At 43.8% G+C, this 18,897-nt stretch overlaps 1 protein-coding gene across 6 annotated transcripts in view; it reads right to left on the reverse strand.

Annotated features, from left to right (window-relative positions):
* The window catches only part of ULK1 (unc-51 like autophagy activating kinase 1), a 93,838-nt gene that overhangs the window by 29,389 nt on the left and 45,552 nt on the right, over positions 1-18,897 (reverse strand). For all 6 annotated transcript variants that reach the window (XM_071763031.1, XM_071763033.1, XM_071763032.1 and 3 more), the window contains 3 exons: positions 12,634-12,692; positions 8,879-8,961; positions 4,975-5,025 (listed from right to left, as the gene is read on the reverse strand). In XM_071763031.1, the coding sequence (XP_071619132.1) occupies positions 4,975-5,025; positions 8,879-8,961; positions 12,634-12,692 (193 nt within the window). The remainder of the gene's footprint in view (positions 1-4,974; positions 5,026-8,878; positions 8,962-12,633; positions 12,693-18,897) is intronic.

Below are 18,897 nucleotides of genomic sequence, written 5' to 3' on the forward strand. Positions count from 1 at the left end.
CCTCTGCATCTATTCTACACTTGATTTTGTGCCCTCAATGGATCATGCAGATAGAAATCACTGCCCTGACTCTGGAAAAGGAACAGGGATGTTGGTTGCCTGACACTGGTTATCCTGGGAGGTTGGTCAGGGGCTTGGCATGGAAAACTACACCACTCGCAGCCCATGTGCTCTTCCAGCACAGCTGGTTCCCCACTCCCCACACTCAGAGTTCTCAGAACTTGCCTGTAAAATGGAGAGCTCTGTCCTGCCTATACCACGCTGCCTTTGATCTGTACCATCTCCAATTTTAGCCTTTCAACTGCTACAGAACAACTCACCCCCCTATTATGGAAAGGTGCTTTTAAGAGGTAAGTGATTCCTGAACTGTATCTACACGTCTGCTGCAAGACTTGCATTGCTGTTTGTTTTTACTGACAGAAGTATTTTTGTTAGAGTCATTTCAGTTCTTTCTCAAGGTCCCCTCCATTCTATTTTTGGTTCTGTACTTATTGATTTAAACCTGGCTGGAATTGAGACTTTTCTATTTTTGTCTATGTACTTTGGACAGCTTTCCATTAATCTAGGAAGGAAGGCAAGCAGGCAGCCTTCACCACTGTCATCTGAAACTCAAAACTCATTTAGATGTGGCACACCTTTAGATTCTGCCTCTACTAATCATGTCCTTATCTAAAACACTGCAAATTCCCCAAATTCACAATGTTGTGAGCCCCAACTCATAAGGTCCCTAGACTCAAAATGGACTTCCAGGCATGCAGAGCCCCAGGGTTTGGCTCTGATCATACAATTGTTGGGGCATTTTTCAGCATCAGCCCCACAAGACAGCTTGAAAGCAAGACACTCACTTCCATCTCCTCCACACACCCAGGCACTCCCAGTTTAAAATTAAAAAGGGTGCAAGCACTTGGCTCATCATGTTTCCAGCTCAAGTCTGAATGTGGAGAATGTTAACATGAACTGGAGGCCCCCACCCAAATCCAAAAATTGCTGGATTGTAATTGTAATGTAAATAAGTCTGTTTTCATAATTGTCCTCTCTAACTTGTTCCAGCAACAAAACAGTCATCATGTATGTTGTGTAACCAACACCAAAAGGTTTCAAAATGGGAGAGCTGAGAGCCACGAAGCCTCTGCTGCAGCAGGGTGGATCTTGATACTGGATCCTACACCTGTAAGAGTGACTGCTGACAAATCATCCTAGGACGGGCTCAACTGGCCTAAAAATATCCAAGCCTCATGCTTGATATAAAACCTTCATATGGAATCAGAGTTTTACACACACTGGAGTTGCATTTCTGTGACTATCTGGATTCAATTAAAACCAACTGTCAAAAAGTTATTTAATTGCAGTCTGTGATAAAGCTAAAGTGTTGAGTGACTGAAAGGGACATGCCCAAAGAATAAGCTGCTTTTTAGATTTAAAAAGCTTGCACCATTAAAATCTGTTATATGGAGGAGTAATGGTAACTTTTTGCTAGCTTTTGTTTGAATATTTTATGTACAGTAAGATTATAAAGCTTGTAAAAATCAAGTTATTCCCATACACTTCTCAACCATAAGTGCTCACGTTTCATGCTCTGAGCTCAGAGTGAAGGAGGTACCAGCTTACTATTCATTAAAGCCAGGAGCAAAAAAACCTCCAAAATATTCTACATGGGTACCAATTACAATGTGTTTACTGAGAGAAGACTTGCACAAGCATCTAATTATGCCTTATTATTCATTATTACTGTAACACACTGCCCCACACCATATGCTGATCAGACCTGGCTACAGACAGACAACATTCTGACTAGACACAGTATTTTAAAGACTTTATTAATATTTCTTTTACACATCTAATGTACATGCTTAGTCACAGGTACAAGACCCACAATATAAAAAGAAATATAAGTAAACAAATATAAAGGAAAGTACATGGTTTAGTTAAAGCCCGAGGCTCTGGACCCGTTCTGGCTACAGCCTGTGCCAAGCAGAGCTTTGTGGTACACCCTGGTTGTCACCAGACTTAGGTCCTTTTTTCACCAAAGGAATGAAGTGAGAACAACCATCCCTCCAAACCACAGCCAAGAGGGCAAGCTTGTCAGGAATGTGATTTATAAGGATTTTTGATAGAAATGTTGATTTTGCTGAAGTATCTTGAAAAACATGCATATTTGTTTAAACAAGGGGGGCTTCCTCCTCCCAACACCCCCAACTTCAAGATTATCCACTCAGAGAAGGATTGTCCAATTTTCTGCAATTCCAAAATTATGTTCCACTAAAATATTCCAGTACAATTCCATGAGATGGTGCACTGACATATATCCACACAGAATGATCAGCTGATGGCTCTCACTTTATTTTTAGTTATTGTCTTCTGACCACCTCTGGGCCAACCTTGAGGGGGTTCAGGAGCCTTCCAAGTGATGTGGTTTCAGCTCTGCACACTGGTGGCAGCTGCCTTCTGCCCACACCCCCTGGGGGCAGATTTGCCTGCAGGGTTACAGAGGCCACCACACTCTGCTGGGACTGCAAAACCTTCTCCTATGGGAAGGAAGCAGCAGCAATAAAAATTGGATGGATGCAGTTACCTGCACTGCAGAGCAGGTGCACCTGAACTGGAAGGTTCTTTAGGAGCTGCACAGTGGGTCCCTGAATGTTGTGTGATCACACAACAGCTGCTGCTCCAAAACACAGCTGCTACTACAGAGCACCCAACAAACTCTAAGAGAAACCTGCACAATCAAACATGAATAATGCTGTCTTGATTCCAACAAAGTCAGTGACAGCCCTGATCTCAGGGAGATCTAAGACATAAGGGCACAAATGTTCCTTCCCCCAGTTCTCTAGTAGAGGACTGAAGACTCTAATCCAGTCTGAGGGTGACCATAATGACTTGGATGCAACCACATCTCTTTGATACTTCCTACACTCATGATGCTGAGCCACACATTGAAATGAAGTAACAAATTTTTGGACTCATCTTGGTTCTGCAAACAAAGTCAAGGGAGCAGTCCCTGAGCAACTACAAACTTGGTAAGTTGTCTACTCCAGCTAGGACTGTGCAAAATTAGGCACACTACTGTGTTAAGCAACATCCCACACATCTCAGGTGGGTTTTTCTTACTGAGACCACTGTAATCCAGATTTCTGCTGACACAGTGGCTCTTCTCTCACCTATTCAAGAAATCAAAAGGACCACCATTCCCACATGCACCTGTTCACATGTGGGGTCTTTACAGCCCTTCCTAGAGGCCTTCAATCCATCACTGTCAACAGGCTGCAGTAGAGACCACAGCAGAATTCAAGACTACCTTGTCAGCTACCTAGTAGCTGATTTCTACCAGTAAGACCTCCAGAGATGGGGATACTTGTCTCTTTTCAAACCCAGTAGTCATCTCTCCTGCCTGGAGAGGACTCCAGGCTGTGGACATATGCCTGGAGGTGACGACCAGCAGGGCAGCAGAAAGGTCTGGAGTTCAGATAGTCCTCCCCTTCCAGTAAAGGTGCCCTTTTTGTCAGGTCTTGACCCCACACCATTAAATTTGGTGCAGCTGGGGGCAAAGGCTGAGCTCCAGCTCCCTGTTCATAACAGTGCCTCTGGTTTTTGCACAGCAAATACCCAGAAGTTGGAAACCGAGGCCAAGTCAGGAGAACCCTCTCCTGTTTGTAAGGGTTTTCCTGTTCCTCTGGCCAATGAAGCAATGGAACTGCTGGAGGTAGAAGATGAGTTGGTGGGCACGCAAGAATGTGCTGAGGGAGTTCTCTGCCCACAGGGGGATCAGAAGGGCTTTTTTCACAGGGCAGTGGCTTAGCAGGTGCCAGGAGCTGAGGTGGCTTAGGTGCAGTCCTATGCAGGCAGAGTCCTTTCCTGCCTGCAGAGCAGTCCTGTTTTACAGGACTCAGCCCACATCTTGCTGGTGCAGAAGGAGACAGGGGCCTTGCTGGCTTGCGAGCTCTCCTGAACCAGAAGAGTCTTTTCCTGCGCCCGGGACGGCCACCTAAGCACACAGTTAAGATCTGAATCAGGAATCAACTGAGAAGTCCTGCTCTGGAAGCAGGAAAGCAGGAGACTGTCAGGAGTGAAGAGGACATTGGACAAGGGGCACCTGCCCAGAAGATACATCCAAGAGGAGCTCCGGGTTCAGGATGCATTGGAGATGACCCCTCTGAAAGTTGTAGCCCTTGCATTTGGCACCCCAAATCAGCCACTGATGAAAACTTGGCTGTATCATTTACCAATGAAATTAAAAGCCCAGGAAGATCCTTCCAGAAGATGACAAATCACACACAGTTCACTAAACCAAGTCCGTTGGCCCAAGGACTATTGTACACCACACATTAGAAACACCTCTGAATCATTTGCCACTGAAAAGAAACCTCTGAATTGTAGCACACACAGTTGGAAAATTTCAAAAGTTTTGAATCAAAGAAGAAAAGAAAATTGCCAGTGGAAATCTGTCCTTGTTTTGGTCAATTCTCACTGAGCACCCAAATTTAACCCCTCTAAAACTAGATTTATCAAGAATTTGGAGGTAAATGCTGAAAAAAGATTTGGTAACCAAAGCCTACCCTTTGGCACAGCCAACCTAAGTTACCAGCTGACAAGCAGAGACACAAGTTCCAGTTTCCACCATTCACTATCCCAAATTGTCCTACAGATGCAGATGAAGAACGAGATCATGCTGCATAATCCTGTTTACCTACAGGCATCCCCAGTGGCCAAGTACTTCATACAAAGCCACTGAATACATCTCAAAGATACACTTACTCCTACTTTAGGTTTCTAAATACCTCTCTAATCATCCCTTTGAAGACAACTCAGCAAAATTAAATACAATTTGATGGCAAAATCTGGACATGACACAGAAACACTGAAACAACACTGAATATCCGTATAAGTAACTCAGAAAACAGGCAGTCTTTTCAACTAGTAGCAAAGGAGGCCATGTCATGGTTCAGAAAGAGTGGTAATTAAAAATGCAACACTTACATTTTTTCATAGAGGCACTTGCATCCAAGAATGGGTGATGGAAAAATTCATCTGAAAAAAAAAAACCCCAAGAACAATGACTTAGTGAAAAGAAATGACTGCAAGAAGTTCACAAAACAGTTAGAGCATAGCAAGTTACAGTATTCTACAGTTATTTTTCCATGTAGACTTGTAGTCAACCATGGAAGCTGACTGGCTGTAGGTACATACAGTAGTGTTCACCAATGCAGTACAAATTCAAGACCTACTCACAAAAAAAAGGATGGGAAGTTATTTGGATCTAGAGATTGCTGTGGAATTATGATTAAAAAGAAGAGGGGGTTCCTCTGCTATCAGACACCTCTGATCAAATCAGCAGGGGGCAGGGAAATTGCTGGGGCAATTACATGAATGAAGAAAAGGAAGAAAAGAAATCTTTGCCATAAGCATAGCCAAACAACATAAGGGTTTGTACCTTGGGACTTGCCATCAGTACAAATGGATTTTTCTTCCCCACAGTGAATTAAAGAACTCAGAAAAGTTGTGCTTCAAGCTACAACCCTGGGCTACTGAGGAGAATAGACTGAATTAATTGTTAATGCTCCTCTGTCTTGCCACAGCTCTTAAACTTGCAGGAATGGGAGTGAGTTATTTAGGGCCAGATATTACGACTATGTCATGACTCCTGCATCACATGCACATCAAAAGCTCTTACCAGCAAGAGAGAAATCCTAAAGTGCAAAGTAGTACTAAAAGACAAGTCCTGGGCTGATCAGGGTTTCAAATTGCCCTGACTGTGAGTCCTCATGGAAGACGTATTTACCACACATCTATGGAAGAGGAATGATGGACAAAAGGACTTCTACTGATCTTCCATCACACACAATGACCTAAAACTCAGTGTGCATTCAAGACAGATATGGATTTTCTACAAGACCAACAAAGAGCTTTAGCCCAGAACTCTCCTTTCACACCGTACACCACTACTGCTTTCTTCACTCATTACAGACAGATAAAAGCCAAGAAAAGCTTCTGTCCTAGCTTGCTGGAAACTCCCTCCATGTTAGCCTATCTTCACCCCTCCTAATTCCTTGTCCTGATCCACTGCAGCTCTGTGCCAGAGTCCTCTCTATCACAATCAGCAACTCAGCCTTTCAAGAGCATCAGTCATGGATCAACACTTGGCTAACTGCAGGCAGTTCAACTTGTTTTCCCAGCATGGATTTCCTGTTGCAACACCCAAGGTTTACAGACTTCTGATTTCTGTAAACAGCTCCTCATTGGCCAGTGAGCTTTCCCAGAAAGTAGTAATTGGGCTCTTTGTCTGCATTTTAAACTTACATAATCTCTCTCCCCAGTCCCTCCTTGTCAATGCCATGATCCTGCAGCCAGAGTGCACTGGTCTAGAACTCAGCACAACAGAAGTGATGGAAATCTCTGGCCTGGAAAACTGGAATCTGAGAGATTACATCTGCTGTGGATGGACAACATCCCCATTCCTGCCCACAGCTGCTCAGCTGATGAAGTTTCCTGCTTCTTCTTCAGTCTGTTCCTGTAGACGGTTCCATCCCTCAGCTGAGCTGATTCAACTGAGGGGGTGGTAATGATGATCCTTCACTTTTCTCCCCCTCCCCTCACCAAGCTGCTTACTGGTTGTGCTTGCAAAGCAAAATTTAAACAACCTTGCTTGTAATCATCAGCAGGAAACTTGCAACTACAAACTCTCCTGACTTTCCTCTAGATAATCTTGAGATTGTAAAGCCCAGCAGCTCCTGCTAGAAGACCAGCTGAGACACACAAGTAAATGAAGTTTCAAGCTTATGTGTTGTTGTAATGTCAACCAACTGAAGTTTGGGGGAGCTCCAAGGGGCTCTCAGAGAACAAGGAGCAGGAGGACACACTGCTCCTGTGGAGAGAGGGGCTCAGGAATTATCCCTAGCCCAGAAGCACACACAAATCTTCACCATACAGAGTGAAGGGAGGTGACAGAACAGTGAACAAAGGCACCAGCCATCAGCCAAAGTGGAGTTTTATAAATATTGTAAGTGAAGAGAACAGACTGCATTAGTTTGCCAGTACCAGGACAAAGCATTTGTCTACTGAGAGCTAAGGGGAGCTCTGCTTCAGATGGAATCTGGAGCTGCTGGGCATTAGCAGTTTGTGTGCTGCTGGCAACAGACCACAGCTGAAAACCTAACAGTGAGCATGGGAAAGTCCTCCCATTTCAGTATTTCTTCTGTTTTGGCAAGGGGCATAATCTGGAGGTTTCCTGAGATTACACTTTCTAGAAAAGGAAGTGTCTATTCAGTAGGTGTAGGTCAGAGCATTTCTAAGCCCTGAGGAACACGGGAGCTGAAGATGCAGCACGAGTGGGCAGCTGGGAAAGGAAAGCAGCTGTGTCACAAGTTGGGAGAACACTCAGATGCTTTGGCAGATTTGTAAAGAATCAGAGGAGAGGATGAAGGGGTGGGTGAGACCAAGAATGCAACTGGACACTGAAGAAGTGTATTGGTCTAAATAAATCATGGTTCTGCTGCTTGTTTTCCTCTCTGCCAACAGGAGATATTTTAATATGACACAGAAAACTCAAATATAGGTGTCTGTATAGAATATATTACCAAACCCTCCCTGAGAAACAATTACATCTTAAAAGGGCATGTCATTTGTACAGAAAAGTACCCCACTTAAATTAAAGGCAGGGAATAATCTCAGTGCAGCAAGTCGTGCTGTAACTGCTGTCCAGAGTGAAATCAAAGTCTATTATCTCACATTTCCAAGTGTCAGACACTGACTCATGCAGTCTACTCCCAAGAGGTATAAAAACAGCTTATGGGGGGCTAAAAAGATTTACCAGACTCAGCATCTGACACCAGGGAAACAGGAACCTCAAAGATATTTTATTTTGAATTAACAGCAGCATGATAGAAGAGGCAGAGATCCACAGTCTAGATAGAAGACTTGCAGGGGCTACACTTGCTTACATCCAAGTGCATCTGTAACTTCAAAAACTCCCTTATGAAAGGGCTTTCCTTTTCCTGACTTCCACACCCTAGTAACCAGTCCTTTACATTCAGCACTGGATAATTACGATCAGCCTCAGTTAATTCACATGTTTGCTTCAGTCAGGTAACACTGTTCCCAGAGAAGCTTTCCCAGTATCTCTAGTATCTAGCCCCAGTTATCTATCCTAGTATCTCTAGTCCAAAAGAATAACAGTCTGCAAAACAATCTTTCTTCATCAACTAGAATACACTGCTCAGCAGGAAGCAACAAAAAATGAACTGAAAACAAACCTCCAAAACCCAGCAATATCAAACCCTTTTATCCCAAGTCTGACTAAAGAACAGTATCTTGAATGCATGTATATAAACACTTTATTCTCAGGGAAAAAAGGTATTATCTGTGTATAAAGCAGAAAATCGTGTGACTTGCTGTGATACTGCCCAGCCAGCAACACAAATCCATGGGCTTTGACCTTTGCAGACTTGTTTCATCAAAACCACTTGCCCAGCACCCAACCTTATTCAAACAGAGAGGCTAGGAGGGAAACTTACCTGTTCCACCATCAGCACTGCAAGAGGAAGGGAGAGTTAGAGGGAAGAATAAAAGACCACAGAGTGGTCTTAACACAAGAGAAGTTCAGAGAGACTATAAAAGCAGAAGCCATGAGAAGGAATGCAAGTAAGAAACATTTGCTGAAGGTGTGTCAGATCTCTTGGTTTACAAAACTGCACTAGAATCAGCACTGACCTTTCCAGCACATACACTAAGCCCCCAAGATTATGCAATTTTCCAGGTGCAGGTAAAATCCAGGTGTCTGGATGGTTCCCCTAGCATCATCCAAAAGCATGGGGGTTTGTGCAATGCCATGGCACAAAAGAAGGCACAGACAGGCAGTAGAACTAAGAGTGGAAGCAGATCTTACCAAAGTCCATGCGGTCCTTATGGTTACGCTGCAAAAGGCCCAGCAGCAGCTGCCTCAGGTGGCTTGATGTCTCCCTGGGGATGCTAAGATTTAAAACAAAAGCAAAATAAGAAATTTGCAGTCTACTTAATCTGCTTTTACATAATCAGGAAGGCAACTTGCAAACACCAACTTATTTTGTGCCTACTGGGCTAGGGACATAAGAGCAGCTCACTGGAGAGAGGCTGAACAGGAACATCTCCATTTGCATCTCTGGCTTTTACTCCCCATTGTAATAGTTAAGGCTACAGCTAATCTACCTTTGGTGGCCTCTCCATTCTACATGCAATATTTTGCACATGATAAAATCTCTTCAACTTGCTCTACTGGGAATAAGGAGATCATTAAAATAAAGCTGTTTCCAAGGGGAAGCTTCCAATTAAGACACTGGTGGTGAAGTGTATCACCAATTACTATAATTTTTTCAAGGCATTTCTTTTTCAATGCAGCTTGAGTAAGACTAGCAAGTAACCTTTGTCTATTTGCTTCCTTGATATACAGCATTTATTAATTGAAGGCCACCAAGGCGTGAGCCACCTAAGCAAGCTGAACTTAGTGCCCCACTTTCCAGTATCACCAGGAATAAAACTTTGTTTTCAACGGCCATTGTGGCACAAAGGAGCTTGTGAATCACTGCACTCCCCTTCACCCAGCAAGCAGATGGGGAATAGCCAGGGCAGCTCTTCACAACCCCAGTAGATTGCAAGAAGCAGGGAATAAATGAAGGGATTAATGCAGGGAAAGCAGAGTTCAGCTCTTGCATAAGTGGATTCAGCCCTGATGACTTTTCCTCCCTAACCAGCAGCACTCTCAGGGATTGCCCACAGCCAGAGCAGAGCTCTCCAAATTAAGCGTAGGTGGCTCCAATTCCTTGCAGTATTGCCTCAGTTCATCACTGCTGTGCCCAGCATGGCCCCCAAGGACTGCCAGGCTTTCCCCTCTCCCCACGCTGGGGTCAGCTGAGGTAAGGGCACACGTGCTCAGCAGTGTCCTGCTCACCCTGCAGAGCCCCATCCTGCTCCCTCCTGCAGCGTGTGGCTCTGCTTTGCTGGGCTGGCATCACTCACCACCCTAAAAAGCCAAGCCCAATTGATGCTGGGAGAAACAAACCTTCCTGCACCATTTCCACCAACTCTACTCCTGACACAGACAGGGTAAAAAAAAAAACAAAAAGGCAAGAAAATAGCCCAGACAGAAATAGTAGGAAAAAAAAAAAAAAAGAGGTGCTAGCTAGCACAAGCAGATCCTTGTTCAGCAACACTAGAGATGTGAGGCAAGGTGTGTATTTATAGGTTTCAGCATTACCTGGTTATTTTTCTGTGAATCCCCAAGTATCTCTAGCACAGGAATTTGAGCCCAGCAACCATAAGCCAGAGAAAGATGGCAAGCACCCCTCATCCTTGTTTGTAGTGGAAGAGATGCTTTTCCATCCTTGACACCAGATAGGTTCCATGTACCAACAAAGGAAGAGGCCACCAGGACACCCGAAGGGATGCAGTTAAACTGAGACTGAGTTTGAGCCAAGAAAAACCACCTTTTCACCAAAAAAGGTGTGCCTTAGTAGCACACTGTAACAAAATAACCCAAGATGGTACAGCTAGCAGAGTCTCCTGAAAAATAAATCATTGCTGGAGACCTGCAATCCTCCGGTATTATCATTGTAATTTACTTATCCATGACACACAAAGCTTTCATACAAAATGAGTCCACTTCCCAGCAATGACTTTAGCTTTTTGTATGGTTTTAAGTCTAGAAAGAAGGTGGTCAAGCAGCACACCTCAGATGTCACAACAGACTGAAAATGGTGCAGATCATCAACATCAAGCTTTGCTATCCTATGGTATTATTTTTTCATCTCTCTAAAAATAAGCAACAAAACTACTTCCTTCCCCTCATGATCTACAATATACTTTGCCACACAAATCAACAAAATTAATGTCAGCTAATTAGACCAGTTCTATTAAAATTGTGAGGCCTTTGGGCTTGCTCCTACTGACATGAGCTCCTTACCTCAGAACATTTCACCAGCCCAGCAGGCAGAGACCACCAGTGAGCATTTAATGAGCTTTTCTTTCCCACCCCACTCCCAAGCTCATTCCATGGGGTGCAGGGGGGTGGGTGCCATCCTGCCAAACCCCAAGGGGAACAAAACCAAATCCTGGCACTTCTGCAGACAGAGAGGGAGGTCTCCAGAGTGTTTTCATGTCTCATCCTGTGTTGGCAGGGCCAGCAAGAGGCAGTTTATTCATGTTTACTCAGGAAGAAGCCCAGATTGTAGCTCATGAGAGAGACAAACTGACTTTGGAAAGCAGGGAATAAGCATTTTCACAAGGGTGAAATAACAGTGGACAGATAAAAAAAACAGTGGACTTGGATCTACATCTGGAGGAATATGGTAGTTAAAAAGTGGAGATAAGTGAAAATGGTAAATCCAGAGGGTATGAAAGACTTAAAACAAGGAAGGACTAATCCCTACAAGAACAGGCATGCTTTCCTCTTACAGCTGAGTTTCATTTCTCCCCTCGCCTGCCGCCTACTGCACCACCAGGCAAAGCAGTGAGACCAACACAAGGAAAATTATTACTTGTAAGCATTAATTTCTCTCAGAGGGGTTACCTCAAAGGTGAGCAGCCATGTTATAGGCTGTGTAGGGGAAAGAGAAGCTCTATTTTCTGCTCACACAGACTATGTGGCAGTGTTGCTGCTCTGAAATATTTTGTTTGGGTGTTTCACTGTACCATGCCCACTGGTTCAGTCCAGAAGAGCATGGAAATGCTCCAAATTTAATACTGTTAGAATTTTTCCCATTCTCCCCAATTCAAAAAAGGGAAAATACATACATAGCTTAAGTCACTGATAAGAGCTCTAGCTTCTTGACAGCTACTTCCACTATCTCTTGGAGCTGTCTAAACTGATAAGGCAAAAATATACACATACAGCAACATCCTGTGTATGTGGCTGCCTGAGCAGCTCTGCCAAACAGAAACTAAATTTCTGGTTAAAAAACTTCTTCCAATTTTCTGATGTATAAGCTTGGAACTTCAGTCCTGTCTTTATACTAGGCTGAGGTTTTAAGACCAAGTATGGGGTTCTGCTTCAAGGGCTCAGATATCAAAAGGAAAGACCACAGCAACAAAATACCAAAAGACACTGACAAATCACAGCCCTGAGTGGCAGCTAAGTGCTTCACAAAGTAACATACACCCTGCTCTTGCGAAAGCACTTATCTTGCCCTTGGAAACTGCAGAAGTGTCAATTTCCATCAAGGTTATAATATTCCTCCTATTAGCAGGATGGACACAAGCAGTTGCTGACCTGACACGTGAGATAGGGGAATGTGATCTGCAGTCAGGTATGGACGCTCACCATGCATGATCCAAGAATTTCCATGACTCCTTACCAAGGCTTCCAGCCTCAGGAAAGCCATATGTGGGACAGGACCACTAGCTGGGCTCCTGAAATCACTAACAGTCCTCAAGTTTTGCAATGCAGGAGGGAGAAGCAATAATCCAGAAAGAGAGAACACCAACTCTGGCAATCTGCTGCTGTCTGACTTTCTCCAGGCTGTATCACTGCTGGCTGAAGGAATGGGGGGAGGCAGGTGGCCAAATGTTTTATGGTCACCTTCTTGAATGACAAGCCAGGAGCATGCAAGAACAGGTGTAAACAGAGAGTAAACAAGTGCATACAAACAGCAACACTGGAAAAATGCTTACTTCGGCATCAGCATCTTGTTTTTCTCATAGAAGAGACGAAGGTCCTGGGGGCTGCTGGCCTGCAGAGGAGAAAGAAAACCAGTGCATGAAGCAGCTGAAAATAAGGATAGGAATTAGCATTTCTATTTCACAGTTACTCTGAGGAGTAACTTTTCAATTGCTGAACCAGCACAGACAATGAGAACCTGCAGCTTGCTTTAGACTGATAAATCCAGCACTGTGCCAGAATGAAAATACAGTATTGCAGCCCATTGTCTTTTTGTCCCTGACCTGGTTCTGTCCTGGTCTACCCTTTTAAAGACTGAGCTTCACTGCAGTGGGCTCTGATGCTCAGGTCTGAGCTGGCCTAATAGCCTCACCCAGGAGGCTGAATAATTGCACACGTGAGGAGTCCCAAATGATGAGTGGCAGCTCCTGCTGAGAACATGGATTAGTGCTGCAGGGCATTTAGAAAGAAGGGAGCTGGCTGATGGGCAAGGGATCTGTGAAAAGACCAGGAACATGGGAAAACAACAAATAAATTAGGACTTTTTACTTTAATTCCATGAAGCCAGAAGGTCTCAAGCCACAGCTCCTATTTGTGCAATAATATACACAACTGCTGGGAATGCTGACAACAAGAGGTTTATGGCTGAGGTTAAAAATAAAATCTCCAGTATAGAAGCACAGACACAAAAATCTCCTAACATCATTTCTCCATTTGTTTTTATGAAGTGAATAATACAGGCTGCAAATTAACCCTAGTGTCTCAAGCTTTTCTGCTTAGGCAGTCTCTTTATTAAAGGCAGAGGAGGCTGGCTGGCATGACACAGAGATGAAGGCACATATAAACAAGGAAGGAAGATCAGAGGGATTCATCTGCAATCCATTATTGGTGCAGCAGAGTGTGTAGGAAAGTGTGAAAGGGCAGGCAACAAGCAGCTTCTCCTGATGTTCAGGGCAGGCTGAAAAACCCTCGAGCCTTTCACCTACTTCCATTTCTAAATTAGAGGCATTTAAGGTAAATTAAGATGCTTAAACCAACAAATCAGACAACCCAATCTGCAGATGGCCATCAAAACACCACTAACACAGCCTGGCTGGAAAAGCAGTCACATGAGATGCTGTTTCAACATCACCTACTCCCTCTGGCTGAAGATGAAAATTAAGGATAACTGTGAGAACTCAGTACAAAACCTCAAGAGAAACCAAAAGGAGTCTCCAAAGCTGCTAATATCAAAAGGTTTGTGTAGCACTGATAGAACAGTATTTCTTGCACAGTCTTAGCAACCCAAGCTGTAATACCCTCCTGTCAATTCATAACAATAAAAGCTACTGGATTCCTAAAAGAAACAACTAAACAAGACTTCCTAGCTGTCCTTCCTGCAATAACCTCTCCTCTCTGTTCAGAAGGAACCCAAGCAGGCTGTGCAAAAATACTTTCTTCACAAACCATTCATTCACATGAATTTTATTGCAAAGCACCCTGTTATCTAGATGCCAAACTGCATCAGCAGTTCCAGCCACCTGTCACTTGATTTGGGTCAATAAAACCCCATTTTACACCTTTTCCCTTGCAGACCTTGCCCTGTAATTGAATTCTTAATATTTGGCAAACTTTAAGGTAACAAGGGTACATGCTGCACCAAATGGATTGGCCACAGTGATGAAAAATATGCCTGACAGATGTAACACACAAGGAGGAACCAAACTCTGCTGCAGGGAAGCAAAGTGCTTGCTCACATCAGAGAGACACAACCCTGGGCTGTTTGCTCTGTTCATTTCCTGTCGCAACATCTCAATTGTTTCACAAATACAATGAAGTTCTGATCTATTTCAAACGCTGTTTTGTCAGAATTTTTCCTGGCAATAAAGACAAGAGTATATTAAAAGCAGCACACATGCAAAGCCCAGTTCATTATTCTAAGCACTAGCTTGGAGAGAAACAAAATCCTCAATAAAGTTTCCCTGCTCTTTGTACAAATTAAAGAGATACCCCTGTAGGGATGCTGTTTCTCCACATTCTGCTGGCTCAGTACAATTCCCACTTGTTCTGTATCCAGAATGTCTGGCTCCTACCCACCCAGACCAGCTCCCACATCACTAGGGCTCTCTCTGTCTCCCAGAGCCCACAATTCAAGGGGGGGGTCTCTGACACAAGTATCTCCCTGCTGGGGAATAGCATCAAGTTTAATGAGTGCCCAGCAAACTAAACTGTGGATGACCATTAATTTGGTGAAATCAACTGCATCTTCATATAAATGCTTTATTAATCAACTGAACCTCACAGTTCTGCTCCTAGGCTTGCAGTAAAGTGCCCACTTCACAAAGCACTGACACCTTCAGTTACTTTGCTCAGCTCTTCTTTCAACAGTGCTTTGAGAATCACGAAGAAGAATACAGAAGTATTAAGATACTAAAAATGCCACTTGAATTTCTTCTTCTAAAAAGCTACAGCTATATTTTGAAATCTACCCTTCAGGCAGGTACAACCCTTCCCAAGAAAAACACCAGAAAGCACCTAACAACCTGTCCATTCTGGATGCACAGAGCTGGCTGCTACCTGTAGGACAACATCCACCTGGCAGAAAGAGGGATGCAGAATGGACACCCCAGTTTTCCCCAAGAACAGGGGACAGGCCAGCAGGCCAATTCATGCCCTTGTTCCCCTTCTCATGTTACTATGGAGCAGCTGTGTTAGTGTAACTGGCTCTGTTCTTGTCTGTCCTTTCTATATATAAGGACAATTGTACAAGTTCAATCTTGCTGTTGTGTTACTTTGTCCTGAGCAGCAGTGGAAATGTTGAACCAACACAGGCACTCAGCAACCCTGCCAAATCCCACTCAGTGCTGGCTGCCTTCAAGTGAATTGCATGCAAAAACATGCAGGGTGCTGTTTCCAAAAGCACTCAGCACTGGATTTGTTGTGTGTGGGCAATGGCTGGATGCAAAACCCCAGTGATCAGTCCAAAGAGCTCCAGAGACATTCACACCCTCAGTGAGCAGCACTATCTAGTCAACACTTCATAGAAGGTGATTCATACCTAATCTTATCTTTGAATCCTTTCCTTTAGGATTGCTGGGGATTTGGAGGTGCAGAGAGGGGGATTCAGATATGTTATGCAGAAAAAAAAAAAAAAAAAAAAAAAAGAGATAAATAACGTTGTTTCTAGCTTGATATTTCTAGGGAAAGGCTCAAACATCTGCTGCAAATACCTCCTCCTTGTGCCCTTCTACAGTTGCTATTTTAAGACCCCCAAAACTAAGTGGCTGGCATTCAAGGGCTCTTGAAAGCACAACAACTCAGGGGAAAAAAAGTAAAACAACAAACAAAACAAACCACAAATCATTTTCTCTACTCCCAACACATCGGGATCAGAGCCACAAACACTGGGCCAAAGGCCAATGGTTCACTGTCTACAGCAACAAGTCGATCACTGCCCCTCATTTCAGCAGAGTACCATCCCACTGCCAGGAATAACTGTCCCCACTGACACCAGACAGTCTCCAGAACAGCTTTGGGAATGTTAGAGCAGCCTGCCTAACAAATCAGGCTTCAATTCTGGGTATATAAAACCCTCCCTTCTCTAGTCTTCCTCAAGGCTCATTTCACAGCACAGCAGTTGTTCTAGGTGATACATAATCCTAGTACTTAGGCAGGCAGAATTAACCCAGAAATAAAGCAGTGAACTTGGTACACCAGGCTTAGAAATTAATTTTTTCACGTAGCAGCTAGCTGGGATGAGAAGGCATGCAGGCAGCTTAACCCTTTCAGAGCTGTCAGAAGAGGCAACAAAACTTTCCTCTCTCCTCTCTTGCCACTTCCCTGCTCCCTGGCTCACTCTCTCACAGATGCTGCACCAAAGCCATAATGCCACAAGGAGAAGATCCATACAAAGGCTCTGACAGCAACCAGGTTGAGGTCAGTTACCTCTAAGCATGTTTAAAATGTAACCTGACAAGGACTAGATTCTGGAAGATATTTTAGACCTTGTGTAAATCTATTTTCAGCTTTGTTTTGGTTGTCACTTGTCTACACAACCTATATGACCTCACGGTGGGAACTGAGTCCCAGGCTTTTCAGCTCAGGTAAGGACAAGAGAAAACTGCTACACTCTTAAGGGTTTTCTGAGTCAACAAGAGCAGTAAACACACTGCTCAAATCCTGGTCTCAGCAAGAGAAATGAAGAGATGCAAGTGCAGACCACTTATTAGGAAGGCAAATTAACAATTCCACATTAATACAGTGCTCAGCAAATCTGTTGATAGGGATTATGAATCCCATTAATCTCATCCCTATGGCAGTCTCACTGTTTTGTTTATGGGCATGTTCAATACAAAGAGCTCCTTAAGACAGCTTCACCAGCCATCCTACCAACTGTTCACATTTGAGCATCAGCAGCTCCTTTTTGTCTGTGTGCAGGGAGGCAGGGAAGGGACAGAAATGGCCCTGGGAATTGCCCTGGGTAACCCAGCTGTAGTTAATTTTAACTTTGAGAAAGCTAGAAATCACATTCACACATATAAACACATCTCTGTCTTCATTTACAAGAACTTTCTGGATTGGCAGATGCCTCAGCCTTTCTACACATTTGATCTTTTCTCCATCTCACCCAGCCCCTTGAAACCCTGTTTTATTTTTAGACAGCTCATTCCTTATCACTGCAGAGAACACTGGAGTCCTTGTGGTTTGCATCCTCAGGGAGGTGCCAAGCTGGCTCATGTAGCAAAGAGCCAGAGTGCTCAGAGGCACCAGGTTTCACTCCACCATGCTCCCAATTCCCATGAGAACCTCAGCAAGACAGAGGTGAGGGGCTGCCCTTGCTGCTTAACATCAGAAATCCAAGCCCCTGGTTGCCCTGAATAACTGGGTCTGCTGGTGGCAGCAAGTGGAATCAGAATACGGGGAATCCCCACCAGTTTGCAGATATTCCTCCAAAAAGCTCTCATAGCTCACTCCCCATCACCTCTTCCTACTACTTCTCTCTCCTCCTAAAAGCCAACAGCTTCTCCCTTACCCAGTGACAATCTGCAGCAAATGCTTACAATAGAATCATGCCAACAAGAAATAAAGCCAGTTAAAGGTTAACTAGCTTTCCAACATCTGCCCTAGACAGGCTTCTTTCACCTGAAACTTGCAGCTAGGAGAAGGCAATTTGTGGCACACGTGGTGAAAACAGAGATGGTGAACTGAGAACCATCTGGGCTGAGCTCTTCTCTATCCCTGCTCAAACAAATCCACAGCTGCTACCCCAGTAACAAATGGAGCCTGGCATTTTGCTTCAAAAGACAAACCCAAAAGAGGAAAAGCTGTGGAGGGAAAAATTAAAACAAGAGGAAACAAATGACCAAGTCTCAGCCCAACAGACAGTGGATGTATTTGGGAAAGAGAGAAGTTCACCATTCAGGCAAGCACAAAGCAAGGATCAGGACCTGTGGGGCAGGGACCAAAATGCCCCTTCCTTGCCCATCACAAGACAGTGTGCTGCCACCTGCCCTTTCAAAACCTTGGCTGGAAAGCTGAATGAAGCTGACTAGTATTCAATTTTATGTTCTCTGAAAAGTCTTCTCTGTAAGAAGAAATGTTTTCAGAAGAACATTTCTGTGACATGGTTCAATGACCAATGAAAAGCCACCTAACTATTTTGCAAGAAATCAGATCCACCAAGGTTGTGTTTGAGCTACACACACGATGGAGTCACCACATTAAATGATACTTAAATAATTTGAATGACACCTGCAATATCCAGGTGCCTTTAGAGACTAAAAAGCATTAAGTTCCAAGACAGAGTGAGTAAAAGGCTCTCCTATGCATGGAGAGTCAAAGCACATTCTCCCCACCCACATTTTTTTCTTTATATCCAAATATTTATTTTCTTTTACCCTAACAGTCATTTTCTCCTTTCAAATATACCAACACTGACAACAAGTGGATGCAGCCAGTAAACAAGAGCCATTCAGGAGTTTCAGTGTACTTAGTAGGGGTGTTTATATAAAAAGAAACACGCAAAGGAAATGAAGTCTTGCTCTAAATACAGAGCAAATGGGTGGACAGAATATAAAGCACTAGAATGGAAGGTTCTTCGATCCCTAGGGAAAAAATTACCCTGAAGGAGAAGTGTTCCTGGCTTTAGAAAAAAACAAAGCATACCCTTAGTTTACTTCTGTATTTGTCCACTCTTTCCTGCAACAGATTCAGAATTCATTTTATCCTTCCTGATGTAACTGAATAAACACTCACGGTCTTGTGCAAAATTCTGAAGAGCTGTCAGAAAGTCCTGCAGT

This window comes from Heliangelus exortis, chromosome 19 (genome assembly GCF_036169615.1).
Source record: "Heliangelus exortis chromosome 19, bHelExo1.hap1, whole genome shotgun sequence".
NCBI classification, from domain to species: Eukaryota; Metazoa; Chordata; class Aves; order Apodiformes; family Trochilidae; genus Heliangelus; species Heliangelus exortis.